Raw genomic sequence first — 19844 nt, 5'->3', positions numbered from 1 at the left:
AACTTTAAGGCATCTGATGCCCTAATCAAGTCTTTCTTTTCCATGTGTAAAAGTCTCTTCCACCTGAGACTTTTACCGACTGCATTAATTCCACTACCACTCCCCCATTTTATAAATAGGCTTGGAAAGATTTTATTTTTTTCTCAGTAAATGTCACTGTCAATTTCACCATACACACACAAACAGACAAAAATATTTCCATTGATAATCAAAATTTACAGCTGTGTGAAGTAAGAAAAATGCTGCTTGAGAACTTATTAGAGTTTGATTTAAGGATATTGAGTTTGTATATTTTGACATGAGATGTTGCCAATTTGGGTTTTAATGGTTACAAAGCTTTAACTTATGGAATCTCAGTGTCTCTTGTCATTATTATTGTCTGACCCTTCCCCATAGTTCCTGTAATTGTGAGTTTTTACATCTATAAAAATAATTAAAAATAAACATCAAATAAGAAAATAAAAGTCACATTCAGCCTAGTTAAAAACTACTGATATATTCATACCACATATATTTTAAGTGGGTGGTTTTTTTGCTGGGGGTAGGTTGTTTATATTGTGCAGTACCCCATGTGCCTCAGCAGGGGGCTCTGTAGAAAAACAATTCTCCATAGAGAGTACACAACATGAGGATGTCCCTCTGGGTAGTGGGAATTAATAGCTACAGTCTGAAGGACTTTTATCCTTTTTTGAGTTTGCTGGGCTCTGCTCTTCTAGTGCCGGTTATTGGAAAGCAGTGCAGTTTTCCCTCAGCTGCAGAGGTGAGATGCTTCAGAGCAGAGCCCTGAAAAGAGAGAGGAGAGTTGTGTATATTCCTGGCTAGTGGAAAGAGTCTTTTATTCCAAATGCAGCAATTTACCTCCTCCAAGCCCCACAGCTACCTGTAGAGAAGTTACTAGAACTGGGATTTCCTTCTCACAGAAAATTTTGCATGTCTGAAAAAGAAAAATTCATCCTGAATGGAAACAAAAAACTTGAACTGGAAAATTTTCTGTGGGAAGCAGCAGGGGAGGTGGGAAGTTGTTTGTCCAGGAAGCCTGCCCACCCACCTGATGGGCAACTTGGGGAACCCACCAGCTGGGAAAGCCAGCTGCCCAGCTATTCCAAAGAGCCTGCAGAACCCACTGCCCACGTTGGCTGGGGAGCCAGCAAGCCTGCCCGCATGCTTTCCATTGCCAGGTCTGACGGACTAGACACACTCCTGTGAATGTGTCAATTCCATTGAATTATTATTTTCTGATGATAAAATGTCAGAAAATCTTCCACCAACTCAAGAAATTTCATGGTTCAGGAATACAGCTAGTGCTCTGCCCAGCCATTATAAAAATCACACTCCTTTCAGAAGGAGAAATGGCCCCCTTCCTTTATATAATGTCATCGCCACAGCGGCCTCCAAGTCAAATGATAGTCTCCAGGCAAAGTGAGAGGGCACCTTTTGTTCCATGTTCCTCCAGCAATGCACCCCGAGGGTGATCATCACTGGAACTCAGCAGCACCAGGCCAGGCTCATTCTATCCTTGGGTGGGTGCCAGCAGATAAACAGATGTAGAAACAAGCAACCTAACACACACCAGATCTGGCTACAAACAACCCATTAGCCTTCAAGTACTGGACAAGAAGGACATGTCTATGGGCTACTGCTCACAGCAGAAGACTGGAGTCAGGACAGCTGTATATGATTAACAACTCTTTTCCCCACAGCAAGTGAGGGCCAGAGCAAGACATTCTCTCCTGCTGCCCACCTAGAAAATGGGTTTCCTGATATCTACTGTGACAAAGTTCCTGCTCTACCTTAGTGGGTCTTGCGCATGTTGGCAGATATGCTCGCCTTGGAGCTTCACAGCAGCCCTCAGTTTGGCCATTTTCATGAGCCCGCAGTCAGGGGCAACTCCTCCTGTGTCTGACCAGGAGTTGGGAGGTTTGGGGGGAACCCAGGCCTGCCCTCTACTCCGGGTTCCAGCCCAGGGCCCTGTGGAATGCAGCTGTTTAGAGTGCCTCCTGGAACAGCTACGCGACAGCTACAACTCCCTGGGCTACTTCCCCATGGCCTCCTCCCAACACCTTCTTTATCCTCACCATAGGACCTTCCTTCTGGTGTCTGATGATGCTTGTACTCCTCAGTCCTCCAACAGTCCGCATTCTCACTCTCAGCTCCTAGTGACTCTTGCTCGCAGCTCCTCACACGCACACCACAAACTGAAGTGAGCTCCTTTTTAAAACCCAGGTGCCCTGATTAGCCTGCCTTAATTGATTCTAGCAGCTTCTTGATTGGCTGCAGGTGTTCTAATCAGCCTGTCTTAATTGTCTCCAGAAGGCTCCTGATTGTTCTGGAACCTTCCATTACCTTATCTAGGGAAAAGGAACCTACTTAGCCTGGGGCTAAAATATCTGCCTTCTATTACTCTCCTATAGCCATCTGGCCCCACCCTGTCACACTACCTAAGAGCTCGGGCTGAGGTGGGGCTTCAAGATTACTGCAAACTAATTTTTAGAAAGTGCCTCTTCCTACTGCATGAAGCCCTGAAAGGTGGGGAGCTGTGCTTGTTCATAGGGGTTTGTCTAGATGAACAGTGAGGTGCAAATCTGCCACACACTAACTGTCTGTGTGGATCCCACTACTGCACACTAAAAGGTCCCCTCGTGTACACTGTCCTACTCCTATCTCTAAGCGGTGTAGATCAAAGTGTGGAAGGGAACTCCTAGTGCACAGCAGCAGGGGCACAGGGACAGTCAGTGCGTGGCAGGCTGGTGCGGGGTAGATTTATATCCCAGCTTGCTGCACTGTCCATATAGACAAGCCCTTATAAGCAGTAGCATGGTCAAGGATAAACTAGGGTAAACTGAGTTTACTTCTCATTTGGGGAGTATGTAGGTTAGTTTACCCACTTTAAAATAAAACAACACCACACCACACCACAGCCTTATATTAAAAATCCAGACGGGGGCCAGGCTAGAAGAGCATGACTGGAGGGCTACTACAAGAGAGACAGAATCCGCAAGGGAGGGAAACCTGACTGATTACAAGTCTCTTCCCTCTCAGACTGTTCAAACTCATTGGACCATTTCCTCAGCAGGTGGTGAGTTAATGGAGCTACATTGATTTACAGCACTTGAGGATCTGGGCCTTTGAATTTGTTTTTAACACCAATTTAAATTCAATGACATTTTGGATAAAGGAGGTCTTGAACTTGCATTTGTATCAATAAAATAAATGCACACCCCTCCAATGAGGCACTCTTAATACTAACCATGAAAGCTCCCAGTAAAACCAAGACATAACGGAGGGTAAAAAAAATAGGGATGCTCCCACAGCAGTTGCCATGCAAGCGTAAAGCATTCTAGCACATGTGGACAATCATGAAATTAGTGGCAGGTTACCAGAAGCTGCATTTCAGCATCCCACTCCAATAGTATAGCTTAGTGATTAGTTTACTCATGACTAATGGAGTAGCATAGTAGGTGTATAGCAGAGATAACCAGGTCAGGACTCAACAAGGTAGGAAGCTAGTCCCATTGACTGAAGTATTCATGGCTCCTACCAAATGCCAGCTACTGAAAAAACTCCATCTGCTGACTCAGACCAAACTGAAAATACAGGAAGTAGGCGGTTCACAATTAGATCAGTCACACCACATAGTACCCACAAAGCTGTCTCCTGATTTAAAATTAAAGCTATGTTTTAGTCACGGGTATTTTAAGTAAAAGTCATGGACAGGTCACAGGCAGTAAACAAAAATTCCCGGCCCATGATCTATTCATGACTTGTACTATATACCCCTAACTAAAACTTGGGCCGAGGGTGCTCTGGGGGTGCCACAGGGGTGGCCCGGACCCCCGCTGGTGCTGGCAAGAAGGCGGGGGGGTGGGGGGGTGGCGGCGCACAGCCTGGGACTCCTGCTGGTGCTTGTGGGGGAGGGTTGGTGGGGCTGGCAGGCTCCCTACCAGGCGCTGTGTGTTCCTACAGCTCCTAGCGGGAGGGAAGGCCAGAGGGGCTCCCCGTGCTGCCCCCACCATGAGCTACAGGGACATGCCAGCCACTTCCGGGGAGTCCCCACACCCCACAGTAAGCACTGCCCACACCCAAACTGCCTCAGCATGGCTGGTGCTGCAGGCCCAAGGGCAGCCCCGGAGCCAGCTGCACCAGAAGTCTTGGAGATCACAGAAAGTCACGGAACCTGTGACCTCTGTGACAGACACGCAGCCTTATTTATAATTCCTCCATTAGAGACATGCAGGCACAAACTCATTCTCTGTTTTGAGAGGCTCTTGGGCTCAAAGGACAGACTAAGCAAAGTCTTGAAAGCTTTTGGAGGATGCTTATTGTGATTCTCCCTCCCTGAAATGCCAAGGCACTCAGCATGTCAAAACCACATCCATGAGGAATTATTTTCAACAAAGTAGCTGCTGTAAATTCCTGACAATTCCTAATCAAAGTTTTTTGCAGGCAAGTGAGTACAAACTAAATGCTAGATCATGGAGCAGGATATTAATAAAACATCTCCTACTTCATACCAGAGTGCTATGTATAGTTCTTCTGAAAAACAGACTTCATGCCTCACTAACCTTGTGTTTATCCAATCACAAGATGATTTGCCTCTTTTAAGCTTTCACAGGATTGTTTCTATTGATCTATACTATGATGGCAAATGGATCTCTCTGTTAAATCCTGTTTTTACAGGAGTTACTGTAGTAATTGTCTGACATTATAAAGACCACCCAATGCTTTTATCATGTCGTTTTTAAAAAGAAAAACATCAAAGCTTAAACCCCATTAAAATTAGATTCTAAAGCTGTGCTAGAAAGTCACCAAAACCAGACTTTTCTTTATAAAATAAACAATGCCATATCTAAACCTGAGTGGCTCAGCACTGTGGTTCCAGTCCCAACGTGCTCCCACCATTGTGAGGTATGTCTATGCTGGGGAAAGTTCTAAAACCAATTCACCTAAGCCAAAATTGAAACTGGTTAGAACCACAATGCAGACTGATGCAGGCAGTTTATTTATAGCACAGTAATGCCTACAATGCCTAGCAGCTCCAGTCACGGATTCCTATTTCACTAGGCGTTGTACAAATAGAAAAAGGTGGCCTGGGCCATTTTGATTAAACTGGCACAAGTAAAAAGTCAGGCTGTCTTCAACTGGGTCTATGCTGCAGTTCTAACAAATTTTAAAGTCAACTTATTTGAACTGAATTTAAAATAGATTAGAAATTTTCCTCAGCATAGATATGTCCTATATGGCTTCAGCCTATTGCCACTAGAGCATTGTTCAAATGCATTAGCCTCACTAATTACAGCAGTTGCTTTTAATTGTAAGAATATCTTTAACCTGTTTTTTTTTAAACTGACTACAGTTTAATTAATGGGTTGCCCAAAGTGACAAGATAAGTTATAGGCACGCTATAGAGCAGTGGTTCTCAAAGCCTGTCCGCCACTTGTTCAGGGAAAGCCCCTGGCGGGCCGGACCGGTTTGTTTACCTGCCGCGTCCGCAGGTTCGGCTGATCGCGGCTCCCACTGGCTGCGGTTCGCTGCTCCAGGCCAATGGGGGCTGCGGGAAGCAGCGCAGGCCAAGGGACATGCTGGCCATCCTTCCGACAGCCCCCATTGCCCTAGAGCGGCGAACCGCAGCCAGTGGGAGCCGCGATCAGCCAAACCTGCAGACGCGGCAGGTAAACAAACCGGTCCGGCCCGCCAGGGGCTTTCCCTGAACAAGCGGCGGACCGGCTTTGAGAACCACTGCTATAGAGTGCATTGGAGCACCTTATGCGTCAGGAGGGCCCGAGCATTATGTGCAGTTTATGTTTTTTGAAATGTGAATACCACTTTTTCTGAGCAGCTAATGGTTTCAGTTTAAAAACCACAAATACAAGGAGTTTAAACAGAAAGCTTTTAAATATGCAGTTTGTCTCCAAATCACTCTGGGATACGCAAGAGCCCTTGATACAGGCTTCCCCCTCAGTAGTGGTAGATATTTATGTGGCTGGTGGCGGATGGTAAACCCTGCTTGAAAACCCACTAAGGAGGAAAACGCAAAGGGTAATTTAAAGTTGAAATTGAAAATAACTGCAAACTACTGCAAACAAACCTTTGCAATGGAGCTCAGGACACAAGAAGAAGTTTTCATTATCTGTCACAGCTACTCTCCCCCCACATACTCCTCTCTGTAAAACAATGTCACCCATCCAGTCCAGTTCAGCAGTGGGAAGCAGCTCAGTGACCAGTGTACAACTATAGTGAGAGATCCTAAAGGAAACAGGAAACAGAACACTCAAACTGCAGCACTCGCACTGTGTTTGGTGCAGCTTCCAACTCAATTCCACTCTCAAACTGCCCTCACTTTGGGTTTCTTTATTTGGTTTGAAATACAGGAGGCATAAACCTTAAGCCCCCGTTCATCTTGGCCACATCTACCCCCACCCTAGCACATGTGCAAGAGTAGGCAATCAGTAATCCAGAAAGTTACTGGACATCAAGCCACTACCTGTCAACTGGAGCTACCAAAAGGACGCAAAATTGGCAATGTCAATGGCATAGCACCACCTCCCTCCCCCTTCTCTGACCATGACTAGTGAGTTGCTTCATTTATTTGCTACAACAGAGAAGTCATGATCACTGTAGAAGTGCAGCTGTTACCCCATCCATGATCCTCTGGTTCCAGGCTCCCAGCAATATATATAAAAGGGAAAAAGATTTGTGTTGAATAACAGGGGAGAAGGGAACCAAATAAATGTACTAGGTATCCCCCTCCTAGAGCTATGCTCTCTTCCCAAGAGCATGCTGCTGAATCACCCTGGTTAGGGTGGTGCTGGATTGCTCCTTTGTGCATTCAGAGAGTGGACTTTTCACACAGGCAGCACAAGGCTTTCCATCTAGTTGGAGACAGATATGAGCCCTTGGTTGTCTTGTGGAAGTGTTTTTGGAGCTGTCACATGAAGCGAGATGAGAGGAACAACTAGCATCTTCAAAGAAAGGCAAGACAGGCTACACGTCAGCCACATGTCACTCTTGTCCAATCCTATTGACTACTTTTTTTTTTTTTTTTTTTTTTTAAAAGGGTCTGGGGTTGCCTCTTCACTCCAGGGCAGCTAGTTCTTCCATGAGCTCCTCTTTCTCTCGCTGCAGTTCCTGCACCCGCTGTTTGTTCTGCTCCAGTCTGTCCTCCAGCCACTGCAGGAGGGGACCACTGATAGCAGACATTTGGCTGCAGAGATTCTTGGTGAACACTGGAAAATACACAAAACAACATGTCAGCGCAGGAGGAAGAAACTCTCACCCAGCTGCAGAACTGCAAAACTTAAGCAGAAAGGTTTCACAACAGTATTTCATGAGACATCATTGATCCTCACAGATAAGGGTTAAACAACAGCTACCAGTCCAAGGGGGAGGCGGGGAGAATACTTATAAAAACTATTTAACCCTGAGTTTTCGATGCCCTTTGGGCACATACAATAAAAAATGACATACAAACAGGCTTAGTGTAGACTGATTATTTTTCATAGTTAAGGCTGAGTTTGTCACAGAGGTCATGGAAGTCACATATTCTGTGACTTCTGTAGTGGCCACCGGCCCTCCCACCCCTCAACAACAGCAGGAGTTTTGGTGTGGGGCTCAGGGGTGGGATGCAGGAGGGGGTGAGGGTTCCGGGTGGCGCTTACTTCAGGGGTGCTCCCTGGAAGTGGCAACACCCCTTGGCTCCTAGAGTGGAGGGGGCTCTGCCTGTAGGCACCACCCCCGCAGCTCCCATTGGCCGTGGTTCCTGGCCAGTAGGAGCTGTGGAGCGGTGCTTGGGGAGGAGGCAGCATGCAGAGCTGCCTGGCCTCACCTCTGCCAGAGCTGAGGGATGTCGCTGCTTCTGGGGAGGCACGGAGCTGGGTACGGAGCCTACCAGCCCTGTCAACCACCCTCCCAGCACCAGCAGGATCCTGCCCCCGCAGCATCCGCAGTGCCCCTCCCAGGCTGCCGCTTCCCTCCCCGACACATGTGGCTCCCCCGCCCAGGAACCCCTTCCCCCCCAGGCCAACCCCCTCCCCAAGATTTAGTCAGGAGTATATAGTACAAATCATGGACAGGTCACAGGCCATGAATTTTTGTTTACTGCCTGTGACCTGTCCATGACTTTTACTACAAATACCTGTGACTAAAACGTGGCCTTATTCAGTCAATAGGGGAAAGAGAATCTTATATAATGAAGACATATTTTACACTGAAAGTTAGGCATGGCATTGGCCATTCTTCTGGTAGACCACCACTCCATCCTATGGAAATCAGAGTTAAATGCTATGGAACTAATGAGACCTACTTCCATTCAGTGATGTATGACCACACAGAAGCCTACATTGGTGTAACTCACATGCAGAAGCACCAGGTGTCCGCAGAAGAATGGATTAGCCCCCTTTACCCTGATTTCAATTCCGGACCAATACAGCTCTAAGATTACTCCTGAGGGAATTCTGCACAAAAAAAATTAAAATTCTGCACCCAGTATTTGAAAATTCTGCAAGATTTGTCAATAAATAAATGTGGAGGCTCCCCACTGCCATCCTGGAGCACAGACCACTGGCTACACAGAGGTGGGAGATCTCCTTGCAGCCCCTTTCCCTCCCCCCGACCAAGGGGTATGGACTCAGTGGTGAGGCTGCACGCAACCCTGACATACTGCAAGGTCTGGGCCTGACCCAGAAACATCCCAAGGTCCTGCCCCTCCACACCAGGCACATCAGGTGTGGGTAGGCAGGCTCAGTCATGAAGGGGCTTAGTGTGGGGTGATCAGGTTCTGTGTGGGGTAATCTGGGTGCGGGCAACTCAGTGGGGGGACCGGATGTGGGGAGGATCTGGATGCAAAAGGGTCAATGGGGGCCTCCGTGTACAAGAGCAATGGGACTCTGCAGGGAAGTCCAGGTGAAGGTGATTGGGGCTCAGTGGAAGGTTGGGGGGGTAGAGGACGGGGCCTGCGGCTCGGCAGTGATTTACCTCTCCACCAGCTGCTCCGGGCCCCTGAAACAATGTACCTGCCCTGTTGGAGAGGGCCTCATGACCGCTCTTGCTGCTTCCCTTTGCTTCCCCTTTTTATGTTCCCTGTCAAAAAGTCATTTTTCTGAGGGGAAGCAAATATATCTGCAGGGAGCATGAATTCCCCCAGGAGTAATCTTTAAGATGCATCCATACTACAATACCCTGTGCTGTTGTAACACCAAATCAAATTCTATCATGGTTTAAAACCAAATGGATAAACTGAAGGAGGCCACCCGGTTCATTCCATTTGTGATTTAGCCCACTTTAGAAGTCAGTTGCCCTCACCCTTCCAAACACCAGAAATGTTAATGAATAATTTGATTCACTGCTGAACTTCCCTAGCCCCCAATATAAGAATGGACAAGTTTGAATGTCAGCCAAGCTGTGGAGCAAGACATGAACTACTTGGCAAGATCAAAACATAGTGCTAAACTTGGGTGAAGTAATCTGTTCACAGGCTGGCTCAATGCCGAACATCTCCAAGTGGACACATGGTTACAATCCACGGTGATACACATTGTCATCTACTGACCTCTATAGACAGACCCAAAATGACCATTTTTCAAGACCACAAGATGACTCATAATTCAACTCTCAGTCCAGCATCCTTATTCCCTGAAGAGGAACCCTTACCTGAGCCATTGTGAATCTTGGTTACAGAGTCTAGATGGGTGAGGCTAAGGGAAAGAACAAAACATAGCTGGTGACAAGACAGCAATGAACTGAGTATTAAGGGTGAACCTGAATTACTGAAGACAGCCACCTACAAGAGTCTAAAACCACAGGCACTTTGGAACTACTCACCCTTACTTAATGGGAATTCCACTGCATTGATTACGCCACGTCAAACCATGTATTACAATGAGTATCACGCATTCTCCATGCTGAACTCCATAGACAGAGGCTTATGACAGGAGGGCGGTAATCCTACTAGCATTTGGTCTTATTTCTCACATACCTTCCCTTCTGATCAGCCATTTTCACTCCTATTACACTTTGATAACCAAGATCATGAGAGGATCATGCAGTTGCCTTAGTATCAGCATCACTGTCATATTATGCAGGCTCCTTACCCTTTTCTATGCCAGTAGAAAAGCTGCTAGCTGTAGCCTCTCTATCTCTGGGAGTGGGGCCTGAGATACATTCCACTAAGCAAGGAGTTGCAGTCTTATCAGCCTTACAGATGAAAGCTTTGGAAGAACTTTTTGAATCTAGTGCCCCTGCAGAGGCACCTCAGGGAGCAGGAGTCATTAGCCAGACATACAAACGCATATGGTAAAGAGCAGGACTTTAGGACTGAGAGCTAGCTTCAAGGTCCCTCATGATACTAGGTATAGCTAACCCTTTATTTCTTTCTACACTTGTGCTCTGCTCAGGACAAAGGACTATGAGGGGCAAGTATATTAACCTTAAAAGCTACTGTCATCAACTAGACCCTCTGGTGCTGTGGGAGGGAAGTGACCCTGACTCCCCCTACCTGTGAATTCTCCTGTATGCATCTTGCTCCTCCTGGCACAAGATCTTGGGCAGCTCCACCGCCGATTCCAGGCACACTTTGCCAATGGTGTCATGGGGAACAACATGAATAGGAATTTCAATCCTCTCATACCTGCACGGTGATCATGTACAAGTTACTGCCCCTACCCTTGTGGTCTGCTGCTTTAGCCAGTCAGATATTCCATACAGCAGTAACGGCTTGCCCAACAGTGACATAACCATAACTTTGCTGCTGGGCAGGCTTGCTCATGCTGACTGACAGACGAGAAGCAGTTTTCAATAGTACTCATTCCCCACTTTAGGAATGGGGAAAAAAAAAAAAAGAGTAGCTAGGAAGTCAGCACTGGCGACAGCCTCTGATAGGTGTATGAACACTAAGGCTCCTATGGCTTAGATTCCCCTTTACAAATTTGTCCACTTTCAAGCAGGAAATGAGATCTCCTTTAGGCATCCATAATTACTGGGATTAACGCAACATTTAGTTCTACGTTCAGATGATCAAACAGTAATAGTACTACTTATTTAAGTTAACCGAGGAAAGCTGACAATTAAAAGGAGACAGAAGAGACTGATCATTTCTCTCCTGAGAGACGAATGTTAAGAATATTTTCAGACAGTGCTTACTCTGAGCTCTTCTGAGCCTGAATTGACTGGAAACAGGTGTAGAGTATCCGGCCTGTCTAAAAGAATCAGCAGAGGTAAACATCAGACTATGGGCAATGAGAGCTCACCTGAAATCCAAACTTTCAAATAATACTTTCACTGATAGTTCAAATGTACCACTTTTGAGTGAGGGAGGAGGAGAGAAAAATTCTTAATAAGCAAATACTGAGACACTCACTACAGCAATGGTTCTCAAACTTTTGTACTGGTGACCCCTTTCACATAGCAAGCCGCTGAGTGTGACCCCTCCTTATAAATTAAAAACACTTTTTTATATATTTAACACCATTATAAATGCTGGAGGCAAAGCGGGATTTAGGGTGGAGGCTGACAGCTCACGACCCCCCATGTAATAACTTCATGACTTTCTGAGGAGTCCCGACCCCCGGTTTGAGAACCCCTGCACTATAGACTATATTAACTATCATATGAAAACTCTTAAATCAGAACCATCTGATTAAACCAAAAAAACCTGGAAAACCTGGTTAAAGGCAACATTTCATTCCCAGTTCATCCCAACGGTTAGCCTCTCACAGGGGACAATGATGTTTGACAAAATACTCTGAACTAGTTAGACACAACAGGCCTGAAAAACAGGACAAAAAAAGTCTATACTGACTGGAATGTGTTATTGTGATGCAGTAAGTTACCTTTTTTTGATGCACACACAAGCACACCATAACCATTCTGTCTGGTCCCAGAGCTCAAACACCAGCAGAGCTATGAAACAATCTACAGGCTGCAGAATTCTACTGGGGAAATTTTAAAATGCAACAACCCTGAAAACACAAACCTATTAACCTATCATTTCCCATCAAGTTTTCTTGCTACATTTGCCAATTATAAATTGGAGCTAAACACAAGTTTGCTTCCTCCAGAGCATCTTCTCTAACCACATTCAACTGTAGCATTGAATATATTTGTGACCAAACTAGCCTGGAGATTAATTCACATCTGTGCTGCATTTACATTGATTACATGCCAGCAGGCCCCTGACCCAGCTCCAGAGCGAACCCTTATTTCAGATACCATTCAGAGTTAAACATAAGACTTCAGCTCTGCATCAAAGCTGAAGCTTCAAACTGGCATATGAAGGGTTTCTCTCCATTTGCAAGTTGCCTACCTTTGTGTTCTTGTCCTCAATGAAACAGGAGAAGATGAGCCCCACAAAGCCCTGGTCCATCATCTGATACATGGCTTGAGTGCGAACATCTGCAGGTGTGAATGAAAACAAAATAAACAGGCTGCTGCTAAGCAGTGAAGGACTGTGCCAGTCACCTGAAGCACCAGGCAAAGATTTGCCACCTTTCCAGCTACTGCTTTTTATTTTCATTCTAGTCAAATGGATTTTTGGGGGGGGTTTTTTGGTTTAAAAGAATACCTCTCCAGGTCCAAAAAACAGCCAACTTTAAAGAAAAGGAGGACTTGTAGCACCTTAGAGACTAACCAATTTATTTGAACATAAGCTTTCGTGAGCTATCTTCACCGGATGCATTCGGTGGAAAATACAGTGGGGAGATTTATATACACAGAGAACATGAAACAATGGGTGTTACCATACACACTGTAATGAGAGTGATCAGGTAAGGTGAGCTATTACCAGCAGGAGAGCGGGGGTGGGGGGGGGACGGGGGACACCTTTTGTAGTGATAATCAAGGTGGGCCATTTCCAGAAATTGACAAGAATGTCTGAGGAACAGCGCGGGGGGGGGGGAATCTTGGGTAGCAGATAGAATACCCCTGGTCGGGGTTCCAGGGGTGTGTCTGTGCGGATTTGTTCTTGTGCTTTTTCAGGGAGTTTCTTGAGCAAATGCTGTAGTTTCTTTTCGTAACCCTCAGTGGGATCAGAGGATAAAGGCTTGTAGAAAGTGGTGTTGGAGAGCTGCCTAGCAACCTCTTGTTCATATTCCGACCTATTCATGATGATGACAGCACCTCCTTTGTCAGTCTTTTTGATTATGATGTCAGAGTTGTTTCTGAGGCTGTGGATAGCATTGTGTTCTGCACTGCATCACTGAGTTCTCCAACGCATCATCAAGGATCTACAACCTATCCTGAAGGACGACCCATCACTCTCATAGATCTTAGGAGACAGGCCAGTCCTTGCTTACAGACAGCCCCCCAACCTAAAGCAAATACTCACCAGCAACCACACACCACACAACAGAACCACTAACCCAGGAACCTATCCTTGCAACAAAGCCCGTTGCCAACTGTGTCCACATATCTATTCGGGGAACACCATCATAGGGCCTAATCACATCAGCCACACTATCAGAGGCTCGTTCACCTGCACATCTACCAATGTGATATATGCCATCATGTGCCAGCAATGCCCTTCTGCCATGTACATTGGCCAAACTGAACAGTCTCTACGTAAAAGAATAAATGGTCACACATCAGACATCAAGAATTATAACATTCAAAAACCAGTCGGAAAACACTTCAATCTCTTTGGTCACTCGATTACAGACCTAAAAGTGGCAATTCTTCAACAAAAAAACTTCAAAAACAGACTCCAACGAGAGACTGCTGAATTGGAATTAATTTGCAAACTGGATACAATTAAAAAAAGAAAAGGAGTACTGGTGGCACCTTAGAGACTAACAAATTTATTTGAGCATAAGCTTTTGTGAGCTACAGCTCACTTCATCGGATGCATCCGATGAAAGCTTATGCTCAAATAAATTTGTTAGTCTCTAAGGTGCCACAAGTCCTCCTTTTCTTTTTGCGGATACAGACTAACACGGCTGCTACTCTAAAACCAACTTTAAAGGAATATTTAAAAGTTTCCAGTAACAATCTAACACAAAACAAGGCTAAAATCCTTTAAAATGCAACATGAAATAATGAAGTAAAAAGTCCTGGGGGAATTCTGCACCAAAAAATTAAAAACGCTGCAACATTAAAAATTAAAAGTTCTGCACAATTCTGCATATTTTGTCAAAATAACACAATATAATCACACCAGTTTCAATTATTTTGGGTCATTTATTTCAAAATACCTGTCAGCAAGTATTTCTATAACAATACAGACCACAAAAAAGATTCAGGAAATGGTTTTTGACAAATAGATTCCTTACTAGGCATATTACTCAGAATTCTGTATTAATAATTCATTTAAACTACAATACAGAACCATATTCCCGCACCCCTCAGAATCATAGAATATCAGGGTTGGAAGGGACCTCAGGAGGTCATTTAGTCCAACCCCCTGCTCAAAGCAGGACCAATCCCCAACTAAATCATCCCACTCAGGGCTTTGTCAAGCCTGATCTTAAAAACTTCAAAGGAAGGAGATTCCACCACCTCCCTAGGTAACCCATTCCAGTGCTTCACCACTCTCCTAGTGAAAAAGTTTTTCCTAATATCCAACCTACACCTCCCCCACTGCAACTTGAGACTATTACTCCTCATTCTGTCATCTGCTAGCACTGAGAACAGTCTAGATCCATCCTCTTTGGAACCCCCTTTCAGGTAGTTGAAAGCAGCTATCAAATCCCCCCTCATTCTTCTCTTCCGCAGACTAAACAATCCCAGTTCCCTCAGCCTCTCCTCATAAGTCGTGTTCCAGTCCCCTAATCGGACACTTTCCAATTTTTTCACATTCTTTTTGTAGTGTGGGGCCCAAAACTGGACACAGTACTCCAGATGAGGCCTCACCAATGTCGAATAGAGCGGAACGATCACGTCCCTCGATCTGCTGGCAATGCTCCTATTTATACATAAGCAATGCAAAGGCCTGTGGGAGTCAGGGGTAATGGAGGAGCTGAGGGAGAGGGAAGTAAATTGCTGGGAAGGAGCCTGGGTGTGAACTTGGAGGGTTGTTGGGTATGGGTGGGAAAAGTATGAAACATGTTTTTTTTGCAGGGGCAGGGAGGGATTGTTAGGGAGCTTCCCCCATGCAGACTCTGGCTGACCACTAGCCTCTCCCATTGAGTCAGGCACATCTGCCCCTGTTCCCAGGGGTTCCTGCACCCCTATGTATCCTTGCACCCTGTCCACGAGTCCCTCCACCCCCACTCAGACACCCACTCCCCCACATCCTCATGTGGCCCTGCACCCCCTCCCTCTTCCCCATGTCTCTGTGCCCCCTCCCAACAACTCCCCTGTCCCCATGTGTCTGTGCCCCCACTCAGCCACTCCCTGTCCCTATGTGTCCCTGCACCCCCCCCATCCCCATGTGTCTCTGTGCCCCCACTAAGCCATCCCTGTCCCTATGTGGCTCTTCACCCCCTCCCCCATCACCATGTGGCTCTGCATCCCCTCCCCCCTTGTGCCTCCACTCCCATTCAGCCTCTGCCCCAGTCTGTCCTTCCCAACTACCCCTTATGAGCCCCTGCCTGACCCCTCCAGCACCCCATGCTGTCTGTCTCCCCCTGTCTCCTGACCTGGCCCGACAGGTGCTGTGAAGAAGGCAGCACCTTTCTCTTTCCAAGATGGACAGGAGCTGCTGCTGTGTTCTATCACCACAGCGCCCTCTGGTGGGCAAAAGATGGAACTGCAGCAACATTTTTGTGCAGAAAAAAGCTTCTGTCAAAAATTAAAAATATGTGCGGCTCATTAATTATGCACACGCGCAGTAGCACAGTATTCCCCCAGGAGTATAACATGTATACAGACAAGCAGATCAAAGCTGTGACCAGACACCCAAGCAGATTTCAACAACTCTTTTGAAGAAGTATTGTTCCATTGTTGTTATAGCATACACATCTATGTACAGTAGAACCTTAGAGTTAGGAACACCAGAGTTACAAACTGACCAGTCAACTACACACCTCATTTGGAACTGGAAGTAAGCAATCAGGCAGCAGCAGAGACCCTCCCCTCTCCACCCAAATAAAAAAGCAAATACAGTACAGTATTGTGTTAAACGTAAACTACTGAAAAAAAAAGGGAAAGCAGCATATTTCTTCTGCACAGTACTGTTTCAAAGCTGTATTAAGTCAATGTTCAATTGTAAACTTTTGAAAGAACCGTAAACATTTGTTCAGGGTCATGAACATTTCAGAGTTACGAACAACCTTCATTCCTGAGGCGTTCATAACTCTGATGTTCTACTGTACAACTAGAAAAAATAAAGACATCCAAAGAGCTTTGAGTATCTCCTTCGGTTCCTTGTGTTTCTGATTGCAGATCTGATCTTCCTGTCTTGAAGAACACCTATCAACAGTCTTTGCCTACCTTAGGAATCCAGAGGACTTCCCATTTTAGATAATTTGAATGTAGGGAAAAATGTGGGATTAAAAACTTCAACAGCATCACTTTAACAAAAAAAATTGGACAAAGTGGTATTGTTCACAATGAAACACATATCCATATGAAGCTCTGGGCTGAGACACTCCTTACCCACATGAGACGGCCAGACAGTTATGTGTGGATGAGAATGATACCAGCCCACAACCCTCATGGAACGTCCTGTAATCTCAGCCAATCTGTGTGTCAGTCAAGGTACTTTCAAAACAGTGAGAGAGCAGAAGAGACTGTATGTCCCTTGTGCAAGTTAAATAATAACCACGGGGCAGAATCCAAACATGGTCCTCAAGGGATTATTTGATTTTAGTACATTAAAGGGAAGAATGACAGGTGATGGTGTGTGCTGGAACAGTCTTCCTCGTAGTCATCAATGGACAACCTCATCTTCACAGATGTAACACTTCCTTGAACAGAAGCAATGTGCACTTGTACATAGAAATAAATGACAACAAATGCTAGTAAGCGACCCAAAGAATTGGACTCTTGCCACTACAAAGATTACATGTAAAAAGGGCTTTTCTACTGGGGGAGTTTTCAAATACACCAAACCTGAAAACACAAGCCTATTAACCTTTCATTTTCCATGAAGTTTTCTTGCTGCATTCGCCAATTCTAAAAGTGAAAGGTGAACTTTCTTCAAAATACAAAGGCAATCTTAAACTAAAACTCCAGGGATTAATTAGAATGCTTTGGGTGTTAGTCTAAACATTAAGAACATAAGAATACCCACTCAATAGATACTGGGCTGGATGGACCTTTGGTCTGCCGATAGTGGCCAATGCCAGGTGCCCCAGAGGGAGTGAACCAAACAGGTAATGACCAAGTGATCTCTCTCCTGCCATCCATCTCCACCCTCTGACAAACAGAGGCTAGGGATACCATTCCTTACCCATCCTGGCTAACAGCCATTAATGGACTTAACCTCCATGAATTTATCTAGTTCTCCTCTCTATTTGGCACTGGTGAGGCCTCATCTGGAGTACTGTGTCCAGTTTTGGGCCCCCCACTACAGAAAGGATGTGGACAAATTGGAGAGAGTCCAGGGGAGGGCAACAAAAATGATTAGGGTGCTGGGACACATGGTTTATGAGGAGAGGCTGAGGGATCTGGGCTTATTTAGTCTGCAGAAGAGAAGAGTGAGGGGGGATTTGATAGCAGCCTTCAACTACCTGAAGGGGGGTTCCAAAGAGATTGGAGCTCGGCTTTTCTCAGTGTTGGCAGATGACAGAACAAGTTGCAGTGGGGGAGGTCTAGGTTGGATATTAGGAAAAACTATTTCATTAGGAAGGTGGTGAAGCAGTGAAATGGGTTACCTAGGGAGGTGGTGGAATTTCCATCCTTAGAGGTTTTTAAGGCCCAGCTTGACAAAGCCCTGGCTGGGATGATTTAGTTGGGATTGGTCCTGCTTTGAGCAGGGGGTTGGACCAGACGACCTCCTGAGGTCTCTTCCAACCCTTATCTTCTATGATTCTATGATCTTCTCTACCCATATTAAAAACTGTAGCATTGAATATATTTGTGACAAAACCAAGTGATCAAGAACAACGGGTAATTACAATATGGTTCCATCACATAGTTCAAAAAGTTTTGAAAGAGACTGCAGCAGTGGAGAGCTGTAGGACAGCCTCTCAGGCACAGTGTATGTGAAAAGGTGGTAGGCATTTTATATTAACTACAGTAAATCAAGGGTGGTACTAAAACCAAACAGGTTTGAGGTCTAGAAACCTTGTTGACAAGCTTCCTACTGAACATGGCCCTTTCTGGCTACAGTCTCTGTAAAAGGATATCTCTGCTTCAGTAGAAGCAGCTGAAAGCTGCTCCGGAGAAATCTCGACTCGATCCTTCCTCTTATCTGAACGTCGCAGGATGATCACAGAATGAATATGAACAATTCTGCTGGTATCAACCTAATAATAAATGAGGGAGGAAGCGTCACTCATCTCTCTCAGTGAATCAACTTCTCAAAGAAGGTGCTGCAATCATGTCTTTATTAAAAAAGCATGCTTTCCATCTTAGATCTCTTAAAACATAGGGATAGATTTTTCAATGGGTTACTTATTCTAGGTTTTCACTTCTGAAAACATGAATTTAAAATTCTTGAAGCTATGAGTTTAGGGTGTCTGTCACACCAGTCTCACAGCTGAATTGGCACAAGTTGCTAACTACTGAAAAGATGGCCAAGACAAGAGTAGCCAGATGTAGGCTCCGGAGCAAGAGTGAGGCACATATTACCAGAGCTGTGCAAGAAATGCTTACACAGAACATGTCTATGCTATGCCAGCTTTGGTCATTGCTATTATTTCTTCAATTCCCTGAGGATCAGGTTCACCCATGAAGACAGAATTTAACAAGTTTACTTTTGTGTAAAGATGTAACTTAATTACATGCTTTTTTGCATATTTCACTTTTAGGGTCAATCAGGGCATGAAAAGCCTATCCAATACCCACTTGCTCAAAAACTAAACCTACTTATCAAGTCAAAACACACAGGTGCCCCAAACCATGCTCTTTTCTGCAGGCCAGACACTCACCTGCTGCTTTGACTTGGAACATACAGAAATGGTCTCTTATTGGCTAGACTCTGCACATCCCCCATCCCCCAATTAATGCTGGTGCTCTCAAGCAAACACTAGTCAATGCTGCACCCAGAAAATACACACCTTATCAGTTGGGTCATCCCCCACTAACAAGTCCGTGTTGTCCCCCAACCAATAAATTACAGCCCACCCCCACAATAGATAAAGAGCCAATGTTTACCTCAGGTAAACATTGGCTCTTTATCTGTATATATATCCCCACTCCCCTTGTCCCTAAATCTCAGAGTCCTACGCTGGGGGAGCATGACCTCCTTACACATACACAGATCCTTTTCTTGGGGTGGCACGGTACTACTAACAAGCACCCCATACACATACAGAGCTTTCTACTGGAGAGGCGGGTGCGGTTGGGCCACCACCCGAGCAGGGCGCATTAGTTCTAATGGCAGTGGCTGCCCTTCTCCCGAGCAAGAGCAGAGACACTGGAACTGTCCCACCGGGTGGGGGACACACCCAGCCCCTAATCTATACTGGGGGGCAGGCTGGCATCCCCGGGGTGGGGGACACGCCCAGCCCCTCGCCTATGGGGAGCAGAGGCGGCCAGGCACCCGGGGGGAGGGGCACCCCTGCGTACCCAGCGCCCCGGCTCTGGGAGCCCGCCTGCCCGCGGCCCAGCCGGTACCTCCCCGATGCACAGCCCCATGACCTCCTCCTTCTCGGTACTCAGCGCGTGGTTGAGGCAGACCAGGAAGGCGTCCGCCTCCAGGTGCACAGCCTGCACCGCCATCTTGGCAGCGCCACTCCACCCACCCACGCCGGAAGCGCGGGACACACCGCACGCAAGGGCTGACGCTTCGCTGCCAATCCCAGCGCAGCCTG

General features: G+C 46.0%; 1 protein-coding gene across 6 annotated transcripts; it reads right to left on the bottom strand.

The window, feature by feature from the left end:
• Positions 1 to 257: 257 nt before the first annotated feature.
• On the bottom strand, positions 258 to 19816 carry BRCC3 (BRCA1/BRCA2-containing complex subunit 3). 6 transcript variants are annotated; one of them, XM_007056238.4, is made up of 8 exons: positions 19648 to 19807; positions 18216 to 18335; positions 16522 to 16609; positions 12296 to 12384; positions 11134 to 11189; positions 10490 to 10621; positions 9646 to 9689; positions 6329 to 7223 (listed from the first exon to the last, which is right to left on the bottom strand). In XM_007056238.4, the coding sequence occupies exons 1-8, from the start codon at positions 19750 to 19752 to the stop codon at positions 7072 to 7074; spliced, it is 786 nt and encodes a 261-aa protein (XP_007056300.1). In that variant the 5' UTR covers positions 19753 to 19807; the 3' UTR covers positions 6329 to 7071. The 6 variants fall into 6 exon arrangements, with proteins under 6 accessions (XP_037764319.1, XP_037764321.1, XP_043378814.1 ...); XM_027818602.3 differs by having other exon boundaries at positions 19600 to 19797; XM_037908391.2 differs by lacking the exons at positions 6329 to 7223; positions 9646 to 9689; positions 10490 to 10621 and adding exons at positions 258 to 3584; positions 6086 to 6243 and having other exon boundaries at positions 19600 to 19814.
• Positions 19817 to 19844: the final 28 nt, after the last annotated feature.

The sequence above is a fragment of the Chelonia mydas genome, chromosome 9 (genome assembly GCF_015237465.2).
Source record: "Chelonia mydas isolate rCheMyd1 chromosome 9, rCheMyd1.pri.v2, whole genome shotgun sequence".
Lineage (NCBI taxonomy): Eukaryota > Metazoa > Chordata > Testudines > Cheloniidae > Chelonia > Chelonia mydas.
This window is presented reverse-complemented; position numbering and strand designations above follow the sequence as displayed.